General features: G+C 41.5%; 1 protein-coding gene across 5 annotated transcripts in view; it reads right to left on the reverse strand.

The window, feature by feature from the left end:
- The window catches only part of ACAP2 (ArfGAP with coiled-coil, ankyrin repeat and PH domains 2), a 70,715-nt gene extending 51,910 nt beyond the window's left edge, over nt 1-18,805 (reverse strand). For all 5 annotated transcript variants that reach the window (XR_008438541.1, XM_053985884.1, XM_053985885.1 and 2 more), the window contains exons 1-2: nt 18,643-18,805; nt 1,897-1,954 (exon numbers count right to left, since the gene is read on the reverse strand). Coding sequence is in view for 4 of the 5 variants with exons in the window: in XM_053985884.1 (XP_053841859.1) it covers nt 1,897-1,954; nt 18,643-18,695 (111 nt within the window). In the remaining variant the exon portion in view is untranslated. The remainder of the gene's footprint in view (nt 1-1,896; nt 1,955-18,642) is intronic.
- Nucleotides 18,806-20,303: the final 1,498 nt, after the last annotated feature.

Raw genomic sequence — 20,303 nt, forward strand, 5'->3', positions numbered from 1 at the left:
TCCACTCACAAACAGACTAATGTCTGATGGCTTTCCATCCCTACCACTCACTGTTTCAGTCAGCATCTCAGGCCTCATGGTACTGCAGTCTGATAGGAGGCTCCTCAGTATCTTGTGATGGATGTTCTCCCACTTGTTAAACATTTATGCAGTGGGCCATTAACGTAAGAGACAGTGGTTACTGCAATTGCCACGATGCTCTCTTGAGATGGAGCGCATTAGGACTGATTCCCCCACCCTAAGCCAAGCTGAGAATAAAACCAGAAGATTGAACCTTCATCTCTGAAAGATTTTTCAAGGATGGTAAGTAAATTTTCATGAAAAGCAACACAGAAGCATTTGATCCTATGTTAGGGCAAAGAAACCATCCAAGCATCCTTCCTGCCTTGGTTATCCAGTAATTTTTATGTTGACTCAGATCCTTAGGAAAAATGGAAAGCTAAACATGATCTTCCACATTAAGAATGTCCAAGTTGCTTGAACAATGGACAGAAAAAAAGAAAATCACTATCAACATTAACTTTTTTCCTTCACCTTTGCTTATAGTTCACAAGCCTGAACCAGGCTTGCTTTCTTCCAGAGAGCACAAAACTACAGACAATGTACCCCAAAGTCAAAATTGTGAGACAATAAAATAAAGTTTAGTATGAACAACTGATCAGAAAATGTTACCAACCAAGCCTAGACAAATTATTACCCTCAGGCCATACTTGCTTCAGCTCACCCAAGAAGCTTGGCTTTCAACTTCAGTATTGTACTACAAGGCCCTGCATAATGCCATTTAAGGAATATGAGAATTCTTTTCCCCAAAAACAATCCTTTCATACTGTTGGAAAAGCCAAACTTCCATGTTTGATTTTTCAGATCTTTAAATACTTACACTGTTTGATCTACCAAAACAGATTCAACATCCCTACAGTAAAAATGTTTGTTATACCCAAAAGTTTCACCAAGATTCACACCAAATCAAAATTATTTTGAATAATTTTGAATAATTTTTAATTTATTTTGCAAGAGCAAATTGTTAGATTATTAGCTACGAAAACTAGAAATACTATTCCAAGTAGTAAAGAACAAGTCTTCAGGCTTGACACCATCTTTGTCTCCAGCTCTCTGTAGCCAATTCACAGCTGCAGGAAGAAAGGTTGTATTCAAAAAGCAGTTAAGGAGGTAAACAAATGACATCTGCCTGCCATGTGAAAACACAGATAAAAATAATTTAAAGTATTTAGCACAAATACAAAGGAAAGAAGACTTTATACAGATGAAAACCAAAAATAAGCCTCTCTCAAAATACTAGCAAAGAAATAACAAAAGTTTCCAAAGGTGAGGAAACCAAAAAACAGATATTAAGGAGTTGAAAAGATGCTACATATAATTTTTTATATACATGTGCAAAGCATGACAAAACGCAGGATGAATTTGACAGTAGTCAAGTCCTGCACACAACAGTGAAGGATATATATATACATTCCTGGCTGCTGTGCCTCAGATTACCAACCAGCATGGATCTGAAACCTCTAAAACCAAAGAGTATGCAGATGTCCCCACAGAGAGCCCAAACAGGCTCTCGGGGCAGCAATGACCAAGGCCCGGCTTTGAGCTCACGTGAAAGCTGAAGGAGTTTGCAGCAGCTCACAGGGGGCAGCGAGGGCCAGCCAGGAGGGAATTGCACAAGCCAAGCCTCAGCTCGGGGAAGGAGTGAGCTCAGCTGCCCGGGGCTGCTTTGCTCCAGCTTGGCCTCCGAGGCCAGCTGTGAGCTCCACCTGGATCCCTTCCCTCTGCAGAGCAGGGTGCTTGGTCGGCCACTGACACTTCCCAGCTGTGAACTTTAAAACAAAACCGAAACACTTTCTGATGTTTCTGAGAACAAACATTGTTGAATTAAAAGCTTACCTTGTCAAGCTTCAGTTCCAGCTCTGTCACATCTCCTTCTACCTCTTCTAAAGCTGCCCTGCATGCATAAAAGAGGTTTTCCTTTAAAATTTTACACAAAAATACTCTGAGTCTGGGGAGAAGGGGCAGGCATGCATTCATTTAACTCATTTATTGCCATGGCAGTTTTACTTACATTTCAGCTATAAAACAGCATAGATTTTAAAGAACCGCAAGAATTGCCGGAAATTTGATGGTATAAAGATGAAAAACTACATCACTGCTAAAACGTGGTTTATTGATAAAGATTTGAGATCAAATTTTATCAATCCTATTATTTGTCACACCAAAATAAGTTTCTTCTGTTCTTGTATAGACAATAGTCTATATGTTTGAAGTTAACAACAAAGGAAAGAAACTGAAAGTTGGAGGGAATTTTCTTAACTCTTTTGGTGACCTCCTGGCTCAAACCTGCAAATAGGGCAGCTATTTCATGAATAATCCTGCAATGAGATTAGGAAAAAATACAGCACTTGCCATGTGTCAATTAACCTGCAGGGAGTTTGGATGGCACATTTGCTTAGATCATTTACCTCTGGTCTAATATCCAAGCCAGTCAAATTTAACTTGCCAGTAAAAGCTGCTTTCATGGAGCATTGCTAAAGCACTGCATTTTTTTTTTCTTCTAAGCTCATATTTCTTTGGACACCTCCTTCCTTATTGCTACCTGAAAAAACAGGAGACTGAGGATGGATGACTCTTTGTTCAGAGTCCATGAACATTGCTGCTTCATCAGGCTATTGCCTTGAGAGCCAAATGGACTCATTTCTGGCAAGGAGAGCCCCTGGTGCCATCACAGGGTGCCCATTCCTTCAGTCATTCCAGCATAACTGTTCATGGAGCCACACTGTTTACCAGTAGTAGCCTGCCTTGGGAAAAAAAAAAAGTAATAGGAAGTTTTCTGAAATGCTTTTTGGAAAATTGGATCAGACATTTCACATTTCAGTCCTACAGAAAAACCCAACTCTTCCTGGAAAAAATTATATAGGCAGGGAAGAATGATTTGGAGCAGGAATTTCTTTAGCCAACTTTATACCACTGAGGAGACTACACACAACCACAGTTTTACTGTCTCTTGCTAATTCCATTCCAGTTCACATGAGTACAAGCCAAGAACACACACAAAAAAAAAAAGAGACTGGATCGGGCCCCAAGTTCAGGAAAAGCAGTTTTTTTATAAGAACAGTTCTGAAAAATGCTGCCAATTGCTTGCAGATCTCGAACACTGAGCATGACATTCCCAATTTTTGCAGATTTCACTACACATAGTTGCATTCCAGCTCTTGTACCTCAATGCATTCCCACAGTTATGTCCTAGGTTTTATGTCCAAGCAATCCCTGCAGCTACATTTTGGCTTCTCCCTCTTTGCTAGCTTCAGACCATAAAGGATTTCAGGCAACATCAATTTCTCTTTTACTTTATTTTCTTCATAACTGATTCATTTCCACTTAAGTCTCTAGTTAATCTTATTTCAGAAAGCATTAAAGGGAATTAAAAAACAACAAAACCCAAAGGACAGAAAAGCATCTCAATATTTAGATGGCAATTTTGTATTCATTTGTTTATAACCACAGTGCAACAAATTTTTATTTTTTTCTTTGGCATTAACATAAAAGCATGATTAAGTAGCTTGTTTACAGAACTGCAGCAAGATCTGAAAAGAGTATTATTTTTTGTGTCTTTAACTCGTGAAGAGTTCTAGCTCCACAGGACTTAATGAGCTAAAAGTCTAAGATTCAAAATGAACAGAGATAAAGGCAGAGCAGGTAGAATGAAGGCAACACATCTGTTCAGTAGTTAAACCTCTATTCCAAGAGGCAAATTTTAAGACAGAATAAGCTCAAATGGAAGAAGTACCAGCAAAACATTAAAAAAATGAAACAATGAAGGGTAGATCAAGCAAAAAGAAGTCTAAAGCAAAGCAGATAGAGGTATCATAAGAGAAAGGAGAGATACACCCCATTACCACCCAATTCACTACAGCTCTCTGAAATGCCACAAGGCCCCTGAGGCACCAGGCTGATTCTCTGGGCTATTTCCCACCACTGCCATATGATAGAGGGATGGCATATCTGGGCCCTGGATCTGGATAGAACAGCTGTAGGGTTCCAGCCAAACCCCACTTTAATTCTTTGTTTCTTTGCATAGAAATGATTACTTTACTGTTTCCACCATAAAATCTAGTAGAAGTTATTATCATGCAAACATATTTACAGATATTAGTCCAAAACTGGACTACAACCACAAAAACATGGAGAGGATGTCCTCAGACTATCAGAATATAGTTATATACATCCAATTATGTACCTCCTAGTCACAAAAATTGTCTTCATGTCTTCATCCTGGGCTAGCAATACAGCTATACATGAAAAACAGCTGATCTGAGCCATGCCATGTTAATGCTACCCTTGTTTTTCTTAATTTAATACTTTTTGAAGCCACAGAATGTAAACGTGCCTTTCTCTCTGAAACATCTGTGTCAGGCATAAAGTTCACAGAAAACTGTCATAATTCTGAGTAAATGTCATGTCCACAGCCAAGCCCCACTGTCCAGCTATAAACACAGGAAATGGTGGTGAAACAGCTGAGGATCAAGTACCAGACCTGACATGTAACAAAACTGTTGCTCCGTAGTGAAGTGGGAGCTGGCAGCAAGGTTTGAGTCACAGTGATCTCAGCCAGAAGGCTCCAGCAATAGGAATAAGGATCAAATCAGGTCCAGTGTATGAGTCAAACATCTGTGGCTTCCCAAGACATTCAAATACTGCATGGCAACGCACAAAACCAGAACAGCTGCTTAAGGGTGGAGGACAACTTTTACAAATGAACAGTCTCCCATACTCTTTATGCTCTGTAATGAGGACTCTCAGGAATGTGTTTCTTCCCTCTGCTGTGACTTCTCTCCTCCACCACCCCCCTAAAACAAAGTTCAGTTTGCTAGATACAGCTTCCTGCACAGCTGCAGTGCAGGAGAAATACAGGAGATAATGGAAGAAAACTCAAGAGCTGATTTTGCAGCCTTTTTAAATGAGGATAATGTCACCAGTTACCTAGCTCAGCATATGTGAAGGACAACTGAACTCTGACATCCATCACAGCACTCCCTTTAAGTGACCAGTGAAAGACTTTCTTCCAGGTTAAGGTACTATGAGAATCCCAGGAACCAAACAGAATGATGATGGATAAACTCTCCTCTAAAAAAAGAATCGGTCACTCCTAGACCAGAAGCTGCAGACACAAGCTAAGGAAACAATTTATCCTGGAGTAATCCACTACACACTGCTGACCAGAACACCACACACACCATGGCCATTGACAAGGGTCTGCAGGGTCTGCTTGCTCTCACAGAAGAGTGGTGATCACCAGTGCTTTTAAATTTAGCTCCTCTCCAAATAAAACTAACTGTCATTGAAGCTACACCCTGCCTTTAGTCTTTTGCTCATTCATTCATCATATTCTATCCTGCATTTTCAGACTGTTCCTGAAAATTAGGAGGCTGGACTCAGTAGTCACACTAAATCAGATGCTGAAAAACAACAAACTGGAGAGGTCAAAGGTGCAATGGGCAACTAACTAATAATTATTAATTCTAGAAAGAATACATCACTATTAAAAATATTCAGAATAATAAAAGCCTAACAATAAAATATTTTCCAATAGTGTGTGCTTATGTGTTTATTTTTTCTTTTAATTGAGAAAAGTTTTGATTAATTTATTGAATATACTTTCAAAAGAACAGGAACATGTCACAAAATCAATTGCTATTCATTCTGGGGCTTTTGAATACATCCATATATTTGGACTCATGAAATGGAAATAATGGATTTTTACCACTGCCGTTTCAATGGCATTACTGCTAAAGTCTTGTCCTCAAATCTTAGAAAGACACAGGTCTCTTACTTGCACTTATTCTATGCAGAACAGCTCCTTAAAGCACAACTTAGACTTCACTAGAGATGACATCCTTTCAGCCAACATCCACTACACCTTCAAGACAGCTTGAAAAGGAAAAGGTACTACTGAGTGTGAAAACCTGGAGATGAGATACATAATTGCAAGATAAGAACATGAACTTGATGATTTACATCAATGTCTCCTCCTCTATGTCAGAGCCTATCAGGTGACACATAGCAAAAAGGACAGTAGGCATTAACCAGAGGATAGACTATGACCTGTAGTGTGATGCAAAGGCAAATTAAAATGTAGAAGATATTACACTTGCTCACCTGCTTGGTCTGGTTTGTCTCTGCCTCTGCCTCCCTTTCCTCCCACAGCAGTTGCACCTTGGGGTCACCTTTCGGATGCAAGGCAACTGCTCACAGATGAGTTCAGAAAAAGCCACAGACAGACTGCTGAGGGCAGCCTCAGGCCAGGGGAACACACACCACTGTGAATAATGCCACTGGACACCGCCACTTTTGACTGCTCACCAAGGACCATTTGCTGGTCACCAGGTTGCAAAGGTCCCTGTCCACCAGCACAGCTGCACAGGGCTGTTACTCTTCAGAGAAAGTCTTCACATTTGTCTGGGATAAACTTACGGAGCTTTCTACCAGTGCTTTCCCCTACCTTGCTGAGGTCCGGCTGGATGGCAGACCTACCCTGCAGCTTCTCAGAGTTCCCTCCAATCACTGCCTACTTCATTTCATTTCCTTCATATATAGTGACATATACAAAGGTGTCCAGAGGCACATTAACCAGCTTGCCAAGAAGGAATACAGTTGGTACATGTGTTATGGCATCAGAAACCAGAGCCTAAAAAAGAAACATGACATACTGAGGGACAAAGAAGGCATACACGGAACAACAAGGCCTAATAACTTTGAATAACAGCATGGATAGAGATAAGAAGAATTTTGCAACTTATGAGATGTGCCATAACCATTAATATGGTCTGAAGAAAGAACACTGTTGCAGCCTGTCATAGAGCCCATTGAAGTCCTGGTTTGGCACTGCAGAGTTTTTTCCCTGCTGGCACAGAGCCCCTCCATACTGAGGAACAGATGATGAACTCTCCCTGACACACTAAGATAAAATTCCTCATTCATGCTAGTACTCCCTTCATTATTAATTCTTCAGTCATTGCCACAAAACATTTTATCAATAGCTTGGAAAAACTTCTACATGCCCTACAAGAACAGTAGGACTTTTAATCAGAAAGCTGAACCCCCACCCTGAAATCCTAGAAATTTTCTATGAGCTTGGGGGGATTGAAATATGGAAATACATTTCCTGAACAGAAGATTATGATGTTGATGAATAACCCAAGTTTTCAGGTACATAGCAAGCACCATCTGCATTTCAAATTTCCCTGGAGACACAGGAATCAAATCCTCAATATTAAAAGGACTATTCCTCTACTGCTCTCAAGTCAGACTTCGCTTAGAAAATAATCAAGTGAAATAAAGCAACGGCATTTACTGAATTCATAAAATTATTAAAGCAAAAGTCTGCTTGTAGGTATCACTGCAGCTACAAGGTTTTGTTTCTCCTCAATAATTCATATGGCTGATATAACAAGTAGGACAAATCCTTTAAAGATGTACACTTCACCTAAGTTGTTCTTTACTGCTAGACTACACACAGCTCAAAGATAATGAACATTATAAACAAATCAGCCTTCAAAAAGGAACAAGTTCTATTGCCCTTAACATACATGTCTGGAAGCCAAACTCATTATCACTAAACCAGCACTAGCATTTAACAGTCTATATGATCCAGTCTATCACACACAGACTATAAGGACTTCTATGCTACCTGCTGGACCTAAATTTTTAAACTTTTCCTCTCAATACTCTTTTGCAGTAAATTGTCAGACATGCCTAACAGTGCTATTTTCCCAATGGTTTCCCCTAATATTTCCCACCTAAGCCTTTTATACCCCAGGAGAGCCTGACAGTAAGCCTAAGTAGAAAATCAGCAACCTGTTTCCTCCACAAGAAATCTGAGAAGCAGGACTTTCTTGATCTTTCAACTTCAGTGTTTTGTTCATCATAAGACAGCTGTTAACAAGATGGGGGCACAATGGTGACCATTAAAGCTTCATGGAAAAGAAGTTGATTACACTGCAAGTTGGGAAGAGTGCAACATATCACAACACATGTCCTGCACAACTCTTGACTAGTGATTCCAACATCCAAGATCGGGTCAAAAACTTTTTAGGAGGACCTACTACCAGATAAGGAAGAAGGACTACAGTATCAAGATCTCGCAACAAACAAAAAAAAAGGGCAGCAGAGAAAGCTCAAGGAACTGATGGCGGTGTACAGAAGCCTTGTGGCTGAAAATTTGCCAACATCACAGAGCTGCTTTAATCTTTTAAATCTCAGCAACTACCCAGGATCTTGAGCACAGAAGCAGCAGATGGAATGAAGGATTTCAACATTTGAAAACTCAAGTATGTAATAAGGTCAGGAAGTGGAAGCATAAATATAACCATCAAGCAACCAACTGCAAAAGATACAAGATAGGACATCTAACAAATACACCCTGTTAGCCTCAAGATCTGGAGTTACCGGTCAGATGCTAAGCAGTCCTGTCAATTCTGCTTATAAAAGCTGTAAGCAATAACAGTCTGAAGAACAGTGAAGATACTAATCCCTGATTTGGAAATATACCCCTTATGTACCTCACCTGCAGCCAATGCAGAAAGAGTAAGTATCACTACACAGCCCCAGCATTCTGAGGATCAATGTGTTCAGAACTGATACAGCAGCACTTCACCACCAACACAGGAAACCCCAAGCAAAGTACAGGCAACTAAAGGTCTGAGTACTGTCCAATTAAACAAAAGGATACCATATAATCTTAACATGAATCTTGTGTTTGCTTTGATTTCAGAAAAAATAGGTAATATCTGTCCCTTTCTTTTTGTAACTCCCTTAGTTGCTAATTTAAACCTTATACCATAGTTAGAGGAGCACTGCTGTGTACAAAGCAGCATAAGCTGGCAAAGTCTTTGTAACCAGAGCTCACCATGTTTCAGAAGAGCTGAGGATCATTAGCTGTCTACAATTCCAGTAGTATCAGGTGAATCTTCTTTACTGAAACCTGAGGGAAGTTTCAGATTTGCTATGAAGACTGAGTCCTCAGCAAGTATTTACCCTTTTTGTCCATTTCAGAAGTTGAATATTTCAGTACAAATGCTCTATTTGACAGTCAGAGAGAAGGCTGCAGCTTTGTTGTAATACACAAATTCTGAACCTGAATTTTTTATTTAGCTATTAGGTGTATATACATATATGGATATCACACTCAGTAACCTAAAGTGCATTTTACATGTAAATTAAGAGTTTTATTGTGCAGCTTTAATGTTCCCACATACTGCAAAAACCAGTTTGTTTGCCCTTTATGCCTTTGCACTGAAGCAGCCAGTCAAACGACTTCAATCTCAAACCAAAAGAGTGCGTAAGCATTAGAGCAGGACAACAGAGAAACATGGTGTATTCATGTTTTCCTCAAATTTACTGTTCTCAAATTTGGAAAGGCCAGTTGCCTTTCCTCCTCATCCATTTCAAATTATGATAAACTATTAAAAATAAAAAGCATTTGGAACTTTATAATATAAAAACTACAAAATGTATGCAGTACACCTACAGCCTTGGAACTTCTCTGGGTACATTTAGTATCTTTTCTCACACTAATTTTAGTCATCAAGAGATTTTAAAGACCCTGGGATTTCATTCATCTATCAAAGCTAACTGCAGGTAAGCTGTTTTTCAACCAAACAGAAGCTTACCTATCCTTTAATTATTACATGTTAAAGGTTTTTAATTTCAAATCAACTGCAAATATTTTCAAACAAAATCTTGCAAGATTGATATTTACAATACAGTGGATATTTTGTAATAGTAGGCACATTCAGTGCTTCCTCTTGTCATTTTTCATCATTCTTTTTGGGATAAATCAAGTAGGATACAATAAATAGGCAAATACATTCTTCAAAATCAGACACCTGACAAAATAAATGAAGTTAAATGAATACTTTTAAAAATCATTCCCCACAAACTGGAGATTCTTCTGAAGAATAGTCCTGTAGATTCTTTTGAAGAATAATCCCACAGAGTAGGTGTGTAAATGTGTGTAGTCATTTTAAAGAGAGTCCAATTTAGCAGCACACAAATCCAGCCAGAAGCTGCATGCTCAATGAAGCATCAGATTCCTCAGTCGTCTTGAACAGTTTTTATCCTTAACAGCAGCACTGTCTGGCAAAGCCAATGCAAGTGTTCTATTATTGCTGTGTGCCTTATCTGATCAAACACTGGTATCTATGCACAGATACCTGAATTAGTCAGCTAAAGCACCTTTGGAAATGACAGAGCAGAAACATGTGATTTCCAGGGCACAGGTCACCTTATCCTGACACATATGGCTAAAACAAAGCAAGAGCCGCTTGGGATCAAATCTTAAGCAAGATCAGTAGTTGTAAGGAGCCTAAACCTAAGATCTGGCTTAAGAGGAGGGATGGTACACAGCAGATGAGATGCATTCTCCTTTTCCTGTTTAAGGAAGGGGCCTAGGTCATTATTTACTAAACACTTTCTGTAGATAGGAACTCCAACTTACATGAATGGTACATGAAGTCTAGGAAAGATATAAGCTACATTTCCAGCTGGCCCATGAGTCTTTACAGTGCCTTTGCTAGTGCCAGTTAAGAACACAAGGCTCAACACTGCTGCACTTACATTACTTTTCTTATTCATCCATTAGTTCTTATTTGGGTTATCTTAAACCAAAAGTATAATAACAACAGCATGTTTTATAGAACCAATAGCATTGTTATAACACCACATGTTCTTTACATTGAAGTTTATCACAAGAATCCAGTCAAATGCTAAGTCTGATTACTTACGCAAAGTACTCAAAACAAAAACCCCCAAACCCCACACAAACTACATCTTTTTATGTCAAAAATTACCAACATTCAGACACCCATTAGTGCCCACTGACCAGTGGTTTCAGCAGCAAGGGAGTCATTGGAAATCTGGAATCTAGGAAGGCATCAGAGGTTGGGACAGGACTTCCAGCACAGACTCACACCAGCCACCACCTCTGTGCCAAGGAGAGGGATCCCTGTCTGACCACAGGACAGGGACAGAAGAGGCTCTGTGCCTCCCCGGGTAGAGCCCACAGGAGCAGAAATCCAAACCCCATATTCCACATCTCTTTTTTGGCAGACAGAAGGGATAATGTTCATGGGCAGAACTCTGAATACAACACACTTTTTCTTTGTTTCAAATGATTGAATTCAAATTTCCATCTACAACATGTCATTCTAAATACCAGGACACTAAAATCTGTTACGTGATCCCCAGCATTACATAAGATATACATATTTTTAACAAAAACTACAAGATCACTAAAACTTGAAGACTAGAATATTTCAAATGCATAGAAATGTGTGTTTGATATGCATGTGTTCCTACATAACATCTGCAAGAAAGATGGAAATCTGCAATTGTCTTGCATAGAATAGGGTTTTTTAAATTTTAGCAGACAGAAGACATTTCACTACATGTGACTACTTCAATTTTTTGGTATTACATCCAACTTAGAAATTTCAAATTCACACCATGCAAATTCACACTAGCTCTGCTTTATGTTTATCAAGACAAAACCATAAGCAGAGGTCTTCCTTTAACAAAGGAAGTTTGTCATCCTTTAGATGTCATCCTTTAGATGACAAACTCATGAAATGAAAAGGTAGTTTGTGCATGTGCACCTACTGTCAGATTCTTGTCCAAAACCACAATACAACTATTTCACTGCCCATTAATATTGAAATGTGAATTACAAAAATTATCCAAGGGTATTATGCCTGAATACTGCAGTCTTAAAATAACAAATAGATAACTTAAAACATCAAAAAGGAATCCTGATTTGCAGACTCATGCCACTAGTATGCCACTTAAACAAGTAAGTTTACCAGCCAGCTGACAGGTATCTTCTATGTTCAAAATCTCCTCTCATTCATAAAAGAAACTTGAAGGAACTATTTTGCAACAAATTATTTTCTTAGGCCATCATTGTGTCTAGTCAATTTGAAAATGTATACATGAGATCACTCCATAAATTAGATTTCTCTTCACACAGTCAGTGTTGTGTTCACACACAACAAAAACTGATTTACTCTAGGTCTAAGGCCTGGCTATTTCTGATATTCATAAAGTAAACATTAACCATAAAATCATTATTCTGCCACATGCACAACGAGTCCTCTTGAAAAGATTATCAGGAAGGCAAAACAATGTTTGAGTCTACTGAATTGCTTAAAATGATCCAGTTTATGATCATAATGATATCATCTACTATTTCTCATGTTCATGATCTAGTCTTTTAGTCATGTGAAAGAATGACAACAAAACCAGGATTTACATTGCCTCACACAGAAGTATGGAAAACTCCTGCATGTATTAAAATAACATTACAGTCCAACACTAATCTGCATGTCCTCCCCATGACAGCAACTTCAGCCCTTACTTTTGTTACAAATCTGCCACTAGCAAAAGGCAAAGCACCTAAATCACTACCTAAAGTCACATTAATATCTCAATCTCAAAATAGCAGTATCTGCTCAAAGAGATGACAAATGCATTTTCACAGTTTAAACTTCTACACGTGTTCTTAAAATGAATTCTGCATGTACAAGTGAAAGGCAAAAAAAAAACCCAAACCCTGAATTACTCAGAATTTATTCTTCTATTTCCTGCCTATGTAAACATGACATTTCTGCATTTGCATTACCTTGAGATAGTAAACTGATTCAGGCAGAAAGGCCTGCATCAAGATTAAGACAAAGGGTTCTTGTCCGCAAACAGTAATTTCTGTAGCCAATGGAAATCAGGTGTTTTCCTTCCTTTTTTCTCACAAAACAGGTTATAAGAACAGACTTTGCTTTGGGAAATTTTTAGAATTATTTACTCTACTAAAAGTTAGCAATAATTTAAGCCATATTGTTCACTGCTCAAAGTAAGAACGGGAAAAATGCTGACTAAATAATGTGGTTCTGAGTACAAGGTTGTCAAGAAGCTAAGCCTGAAAAAAGATCACAGGACACTGCAAACATTGCTGAAATCAGCACATTTGCTATTCAGAGGCCAACAGTTTCACTGATATGTACAGTGAAAAAACAGAGACACCAAAAAGTCCATCTAGCCCAAGACACAGGTTTCTATTTTACAGTTGCCACCTTCCCAATGAACATTCTACTTACTGATCTTCTCTTCCAGAGATTTTAACACTACTATTCCTCCCTCCCAAAAAATATAAAACTACCATCTCCATAACTTTGTTTCTTAATGCAATTACATGAGATGTGCTTAGCCAACATAAAAGAGACACTCCAGGCTAAAGAACCAAACCTCTTCAAATCTATATTTAAAACCTGAAAGGCCATAAGGACTTGTATAATTACAGTCCCATTGAACACACACATAAATAAGCTGTCCTCTAATTCTGCAAGCACTCATTAAAGATCAGTTGTACAGGCTTAATTAACATCAGTTCTTCAGCAACCATCCTGCTGCTTTGCTACAGCAATGTTATGATAATGTGCAGATTTTGTCACTACTTTCACTATAAGCTCTCTTCTCACTGTGGGGTTTTTAAATATTTCCAGATAAAAATATAAAAAGACCAAAACTGAGGAAGTTAACATTTTAAGTTCCTATTAGCAATTTGAGATATAGTTAAGATTTTTTAGTTTGCTCTTGTTAATATAAATCATAATTAAACAATAAAGAAAAATATTCACCATTAATAACCCTATCCTTTGTTATGCATAACTGTGCCAGCCAACTTTTTTGTTATTTTAAAAATGTAGGTGCACTAACCAAATGAAGACATCCTGATTTCAGTACACTTCTCTAATCTCCATTAGGAAGGATTGTTAACAACTTACTACTACGTTTTTTCAGATATTTTCAGATATTTCAGTGTGAGAGATTTTTAAGAGATGTATTTGAGAGTGATTTTCAATGAACCTTCTTCATTCTTGAATGATTTCCCTCAAAAAAATGCTCTAACATTGCACGCTATGCTCAAATATATCCCCCTTTCTTTACGTCAATAATTTTCTTAATGTACATTTGAAAGGCAGAGTTACAGATTTAAAAATAAATCCATTGACTAGAGTCTGAGTAGAACAGGACAGTCACTGCAATCTACACAAAAGTGCAGAATTAGAAACCTAGAATCAGTTTAACTAAGTTTAACTCCACCAGACGCCCAGCAGCATGGACAGGGATGTTGTACACGTGTAACTTACTGACACCCCACCAAGACTGTCCTCCACGTCACTTCAGCTACAAGAAGTGCACTTCTGGAGTCTCATACAGGAAATTATAAATGTTAACAACCACATGAGTATGAAATATGCTAAATGCAAACTCACAAGGAAATGCTTGGCAGCTTTTTCTTTTGACTTATTGTATCTTTTTTCCTATTCTTCTGCAATACTTTCCATCCTCCCTTGCCAAGTACGTTACAAACTTGCTTTTCAGTCCCAAACACCAAGGGCAGAAAGCCCAGACCAAACATTTCTTTGGAAATTTGTTCTAAAACAGCTAGGTAAGTCTGAGCAAAACAGATTTTGTACACAGAGTTCTTGGTCCCATTCCTCTTCACACTTGCCATGTGGCTGAATTCAGCCCCAGGAGCAGCCCCAGTGATTTCAGTGGAGCCACATCCACGCAGGTGGGCTGAGCTATAAACCCAGGCTGAACACAAGGGATTTGTTGCCACTCACAGAGGTTAGGAAGCAGCTGCCCTCCAGCACCCTTCCCACTGAACTCAGCACTGAAGGGACAACTTTTCCCATGTTCCTATTTCTACATTTTCTCCAGAAGGTAATAAGCAGACCAAAGCATATGGGTTAGGCACCTTTGTTAATTTCTCTGACTACTGAACACAACATACTCCAAATAGGTTAAATAAGTCACTTTCTTATATTAATCACAGTTTAAGTGACAAAGCAGGCCAAAGCCACAGGAGAAGAAAGGCAGCACATAGCAGGGAACTCCAGTGACAAGCCAGCCCCACACGCAGGCCTGCCACCAGAGCAGTGCTTTAGCTCAGGCAAAATGGAAGACTCCTCAGATGAGTCCCTTTGAAGGGAATACACTATAACCACAGTTATACCCAGAAACTACCCAAAAATACTTTTACTAAGAATGGTAATTGACAACAGTTTCATTTATATTTTGATCTACCTCATTCACCCATCATCTGTTCTGCAGCTGGGGTCTCAGGAAATGAATAGAAATTTAAATGCAAAAAAATTTAAACTTAGGCAACAGTGACAGATAAGGACAAAGAAGTTAACTCAAAAACACAGAGCTTTTTATTAAAGCATTTTTAAAGACTGGATCAGCCTGAATGTTTTTGAAGAGAGTTCTACAATTGCACAGATTACAAGCAATTGAATTTTGCTTTTTCTACTATTTGTTGTTTATCAAAATTGTTAACTGCTACTTAGAGCAGCTGTATTTCCACATCACTTAAAATTGCTTCTCCTTTCTAGTAATTTAGTTCCAATGATTCATGTGGTTGCTACAGTGATATCTCATTGAGAAAAAACATTCTATAGGTAGAAGAAGAAAACGTGAAAATGAAACAGCAATGTAGAAGCCTGTTCCATTAAACTCTCATTGCTTAAAGGAGAAAGAATTATTTCACAATGTTATTTGCATATTTAAATACTACTGCAGGAATCTGCGATTATGTACACAGAACTTGCCGGCACAGCTCAGTTCTTATTGTTCAAGGGCTGTTCCAAGGCCCCTCCTTAGCCAACTTCTTCATTTGATGGGAAGTCATTGACACGAACTGCAAACGCATTTCCTCACTAGATCCTTGGTCTGACCATGTTTTAGGAGAGGGGATCATGACAGAAAAGCATGTGATTTCAGCAAGATTATTTTCAAAGCAAGTTTAGAAAAAACCCATGACTACACATTTGCAAAAGTGTGCCTGAACTCATAGCCTTTCCCACTACCTTAAAAATCAGTTTCTAAACATCAAGTCTTCAACTACAAACTGATTTGGCATGTTGTAAGTTTACAAATCTAGTGATGCAATAAGACATTATTGCTTCAGGTTTGCTACGAAATAACTCATCATACTTCTGATGTGAACCTTTATAGTCATTATTATCTAATCACATACCAGCACCTCAACAACTACAATCCACCATCCTTTCACAAGCACTTTAAGCAAGGAAACAGACCTTAGGTGCTGTGATTTGGGGCCCAATTAAACCTCAAAGCCAAGAAATATCAATATGAACTTCATGAGAAATAGATAAGCAAGAACGAGAGCCATGTGGCTGAAGCTGTCTGTAGTAGAATGTTTTGGAAGATTTAAATAGTTCCTCATGAAAACAGGGATTCAGTGACTCAGGAACTCTGATTCACCCATGTCCTTCCAGTTATCACCACAACCATAAGAAAGTAGCCTGTGACATTTCTATTAATTACATACCTCCCAACAGCTTTATTTAACAGCTCTGACAGGTATACTGACAGGGAGGACAGAGGCTACACCCTCCTGCTCAGCAAGGTCAGGAGAAAGCTGCAGCTCAGCTTTGCTACAAGGAACACAGAGCAAGAAGCTGCTTTATGTCCACACTACCCCCTGCAAGAACATAGCACTTTGTCACAACCTTGCTCTACATTAGTGTCTCTATCATCCCTCAATAAAATCACTGCAGTAACCTTCATTCAGAAGGTTTCTACTGTTGGAGTTGGGTAATTTATATGAACATTAAGAAAAACCAAAATTATGACAACAAGTATTAATGACTAATAACGAAAGATATGAACTTTTTCAGAAATACTACAGGAATTCTGCATTGCAATTTTAACCATTTTCTAACAGTTAAAGGTTAGAAGGATGTTTTGCTGGCATCAAGTGATTACACCATAAGGTTTTCTGCAATTTATTCCAAGGTAGTAGTATCAGACTGGGAAAAAGACCATGAGGTAGTAGAAGACCCTAACAAAGGGTATTCTCCAGTTTCTTTTCCTTGAAGGAAAGGAATCAAGAGGGGCAAAAGGAGAATTATACAAAGTGAATTCAAATGAACTACTATGACTTACCTTGAAAAAACAGCAGCACACTTCTGCTCACAGATTTTAGTCACAACTTTTTGTTTGCTTGAGTGTATTTAGTACTTCAGCAGGTATGAGTAATTAAAATAATGCAACTACTGGTATAGTTCCATGGTTAAATTATGCCAATCTACAACTGCATTGTCCAAATGGGAAGAACCAACACTAAATACAGTTGTCTCAGAATGTATACACACTAGCAAGCATGTCCAGCTCAGGACAAAGTTTTGTGAAAAAGCTAAGCCAATGTAAAAGTTGCCTGCTGCCCTGAGGGAGGTCTCGCTCTCCTGCCTTCCCCTAGCTTTGCTTCTGGCAGTGCAGTTTCCTCTCTCTACTCCCCATAAGCTTTAGTAGGTTTCACACCCACTGAGATGCTGACACAACTCACTAACCTGGCAGAGAACCATCCAGTCTCTTCTGCCAGGGCACCCAGCCACTGAAGGATCCAACAACACACGTCACAGTCACCAAAAAACCCGTGGGAGAAGCAGCCAGTGACAAACTGGCAGCAGAGGCAGGAGCAAAGGAGGGAAGAACAGGAACTCCAACTTCTGCCAAGGGTAAGCCATTCAACCAACCTTCCTTCTCCAACTTCCTCTACATCCCAGATACCACAGGATTGCTAAAGCTGATACAAAAGAGGAGGCGTGAACATACAGCCAAAGAGCAGGGAAAGAGCAATGTTATTTCCCTCTACATCCCGAGCTCACCACAGAGCCACAGGCACTTGAGATATGAGCTCGGCATGGGACAGGAGGGGCACAGCAGTGACACATCACATCACAGAGCTGTTTGCGTCTCCACCATCTAGCAGGGTAATACCAGGCACAGAAACTGGGTGAATGTAGGCACAGACAAGCCACACATCCCACAGAGAGGCACAATTATGTTGATTAGATACAACGGTGTAAAATATATATATAGAATGGGTAAAAACATAAGGAAAGACAGGGAGTATTGCCTGACATAAGCAGAAATAACCCTACAGCAATGATAGACAACTGGCCACTGGACTGGGGAAAAACAAAGGAGTGCGTGCCTTGCTCTGACAACAGGAAGTAAGACGATACTGAGCTTGTTTGCTACTGGCACCCCAACAGTGGCCACAGCGAATACGGACCACGCAACAGACGTAGGCAGGAGACACTGGGAACTGAAATGTGAGCACAGCTCTGAAGAACCGAAGACAGACCACCAAAGAGTTCATTCACCCTGCTGAGCCTGAGTCTCAGCTGACATTGCTTCGGCTGACAAGCACTCCCTGCACCAGCCGCCCGCCACCGTTCACCCCCATCTCCTCAAAGGCGTGACCCCAGCGGTGCTCACTGCACAGGGCGCTACCGCCGCACGCGCCCGGACCCGCACGTTGCCCAGCCAGTCCCACGTACCGCACACGCTGCCCTCCCCTTCCCCCTCAGAGCCCCCACACCACGGCAGGACCCACACAGCCCTGCCTGCCCCTCCACTCAAGGCCGGCTACCCGCAGCTCGCCAGCACCTGTCACCTCCAGCGCCCCCACACCCCGGCCCGCCCCGCGCACACCCGGCCCCGCTTCCTGTCCCCCGGCACGACCCCGGCCCGGCCCCTTCTCGGCGGCACCTGAAGCGCGGCGAGTCCTTCAGGCACTCCTCGAAGTCCACGGTCACCTTCATGGTGGCGGGGCGCGCCGCTGCCTCCGCTGCTGCGGCTGCTGGCGGTGGTGGCGCGGCGAACCCGGGAGCGGCGAGACCGGGCCAGGGCCGGCGGACGGGGCGGGGCGGGGCGGGGCTCGGGGCAGGGGCGGCGGCCGCAGCGCCCTGTGCCCGCCCCGCCCGGGCGCGACTGACGGCCCGGGCAGCCAGCAGCGACCGCCCGCGAGAGCGGGGGGCGCGCCGGCCAATCACAACGCGAGAGGGGCGGGCTCAGTAGGCAGAGCGCCCAATAAGCGTGGCCGCTCGGAAGATGCAGCCAACCGCCGGCACCGCAGCGATTGCTCCCGCCCCGGCGTGCTCAGAGTGACAGCCCGGGCCGCCAATGGGCAGGCGGCCGCGCCGATCGGCAGCTCCATCGCCGCGGCTGCCCGATCACTGCGGCCACAGCCCGGCCCGGCCCGGCTGTGTTCGCCGCCGTGACGCTGCCTGGGGCGGGTCGGGCCTGTGCCGCCGGGCCTTGCTCAGCCGGTTGTGGGGACCTGCTTGTTTTTTTAAATTACAGCTCTTCACTAAACGGGGGGATCTCGCCCTCGGGGGTGAGACGCGCGGGAAGGCGCGGGCGGGCCCCTGAGCAGTTGTACCGGGTCTAGAGCGGCCGCTTCCGCCAGCCGGGCTCCGCCCCTCAGCCCCGGCCCCAGCGAGCCGCGCAGCGCCCGCGCGGTGCGGGGGGCGCGGGACGGGTGCGGGTCCCTGCTGAGGGTGCCGCCAGCGGGAAGAACGCTCCAGCTCAGGGTGCTCTCCAGTGTGAGTCACTTCTAGATAGAGGAAATAACTCGTGGGGGAGACTCAAAGGAGTCTTTGAAGGAGAAACGCACACCGCAGGTTTTCCTGTCAAGGACTATCAAGTCTGCATGCTTGGGTTTCTTACCGAACCTTTGTCCGAGAATACTCTTTGAGCTAGAGCGGATCAGATCTTGAAGTACAGTGGTACAGAGTGAATAGGACCATGTTGCAGTCTCCAGTTTGCAGTGAAGGACAGCAGAACATTGTAGATTTCTGATCGTTTAAGAGAATACAGAAAAAGATCTCTAATCAATTAGGTGCTGCTTAATGTTCCCAGATGTAAAACGGACAGACAGGAACACCAGCCATCCCCACTCCTCAAAAGCAGCGACAGAGAAGTAAAAGTTGCTATCCAAGTTACACTTGTCAAAGATGAAGCAGTCACAGGGATGGTGCTGAGAAGCTGACTGAAGTAGATGACGTTCACTCACCTCCTCCCGGAGTCTGAGGAGCTGCCATACCTGCTGCCAGCGAGCCCACCTACCCCCTGCAGCTTTCACACCCTCCCTCACCCCAGCATCTGCACTAAGTTTCGCCTCTTGTTTTCTCTCTTTTGTTTTTTTCATATTCTTCCCATTCTCTCTCCCCCACTTCCTTTCAGTGTTACAATGAGAAACAGTCAACATGGAAGGAGGGGAACATAACTTCTTTCCAAGAACCTGAATGCCTGCTGTATCCTTACTGACCCTCCCTCAGTTAAGGTGTCCTTTCACAGAAGCAGAGGGACACTTGTTGGTTCAGTCAGTTGTGATTTAGGATGCCAGGTTTGTTTTTTTTTTCTAAGAC

The sequence above is a fragment of the Vidua macroura genome, chromosome 10 (assembly GCF_024509145.1).
Source record: "Vidua macroura isolate BioBank_ID:100142 chromosome 10, ASM2450914v1, whole genome shotgun sequence".
Taxonomy (NCBI): domain Eukaryota; kingdom Metazoa; phylum Chordata; class Aves; order Passeriformes; family Viduidae; genus Vidua; species Vidua macroura.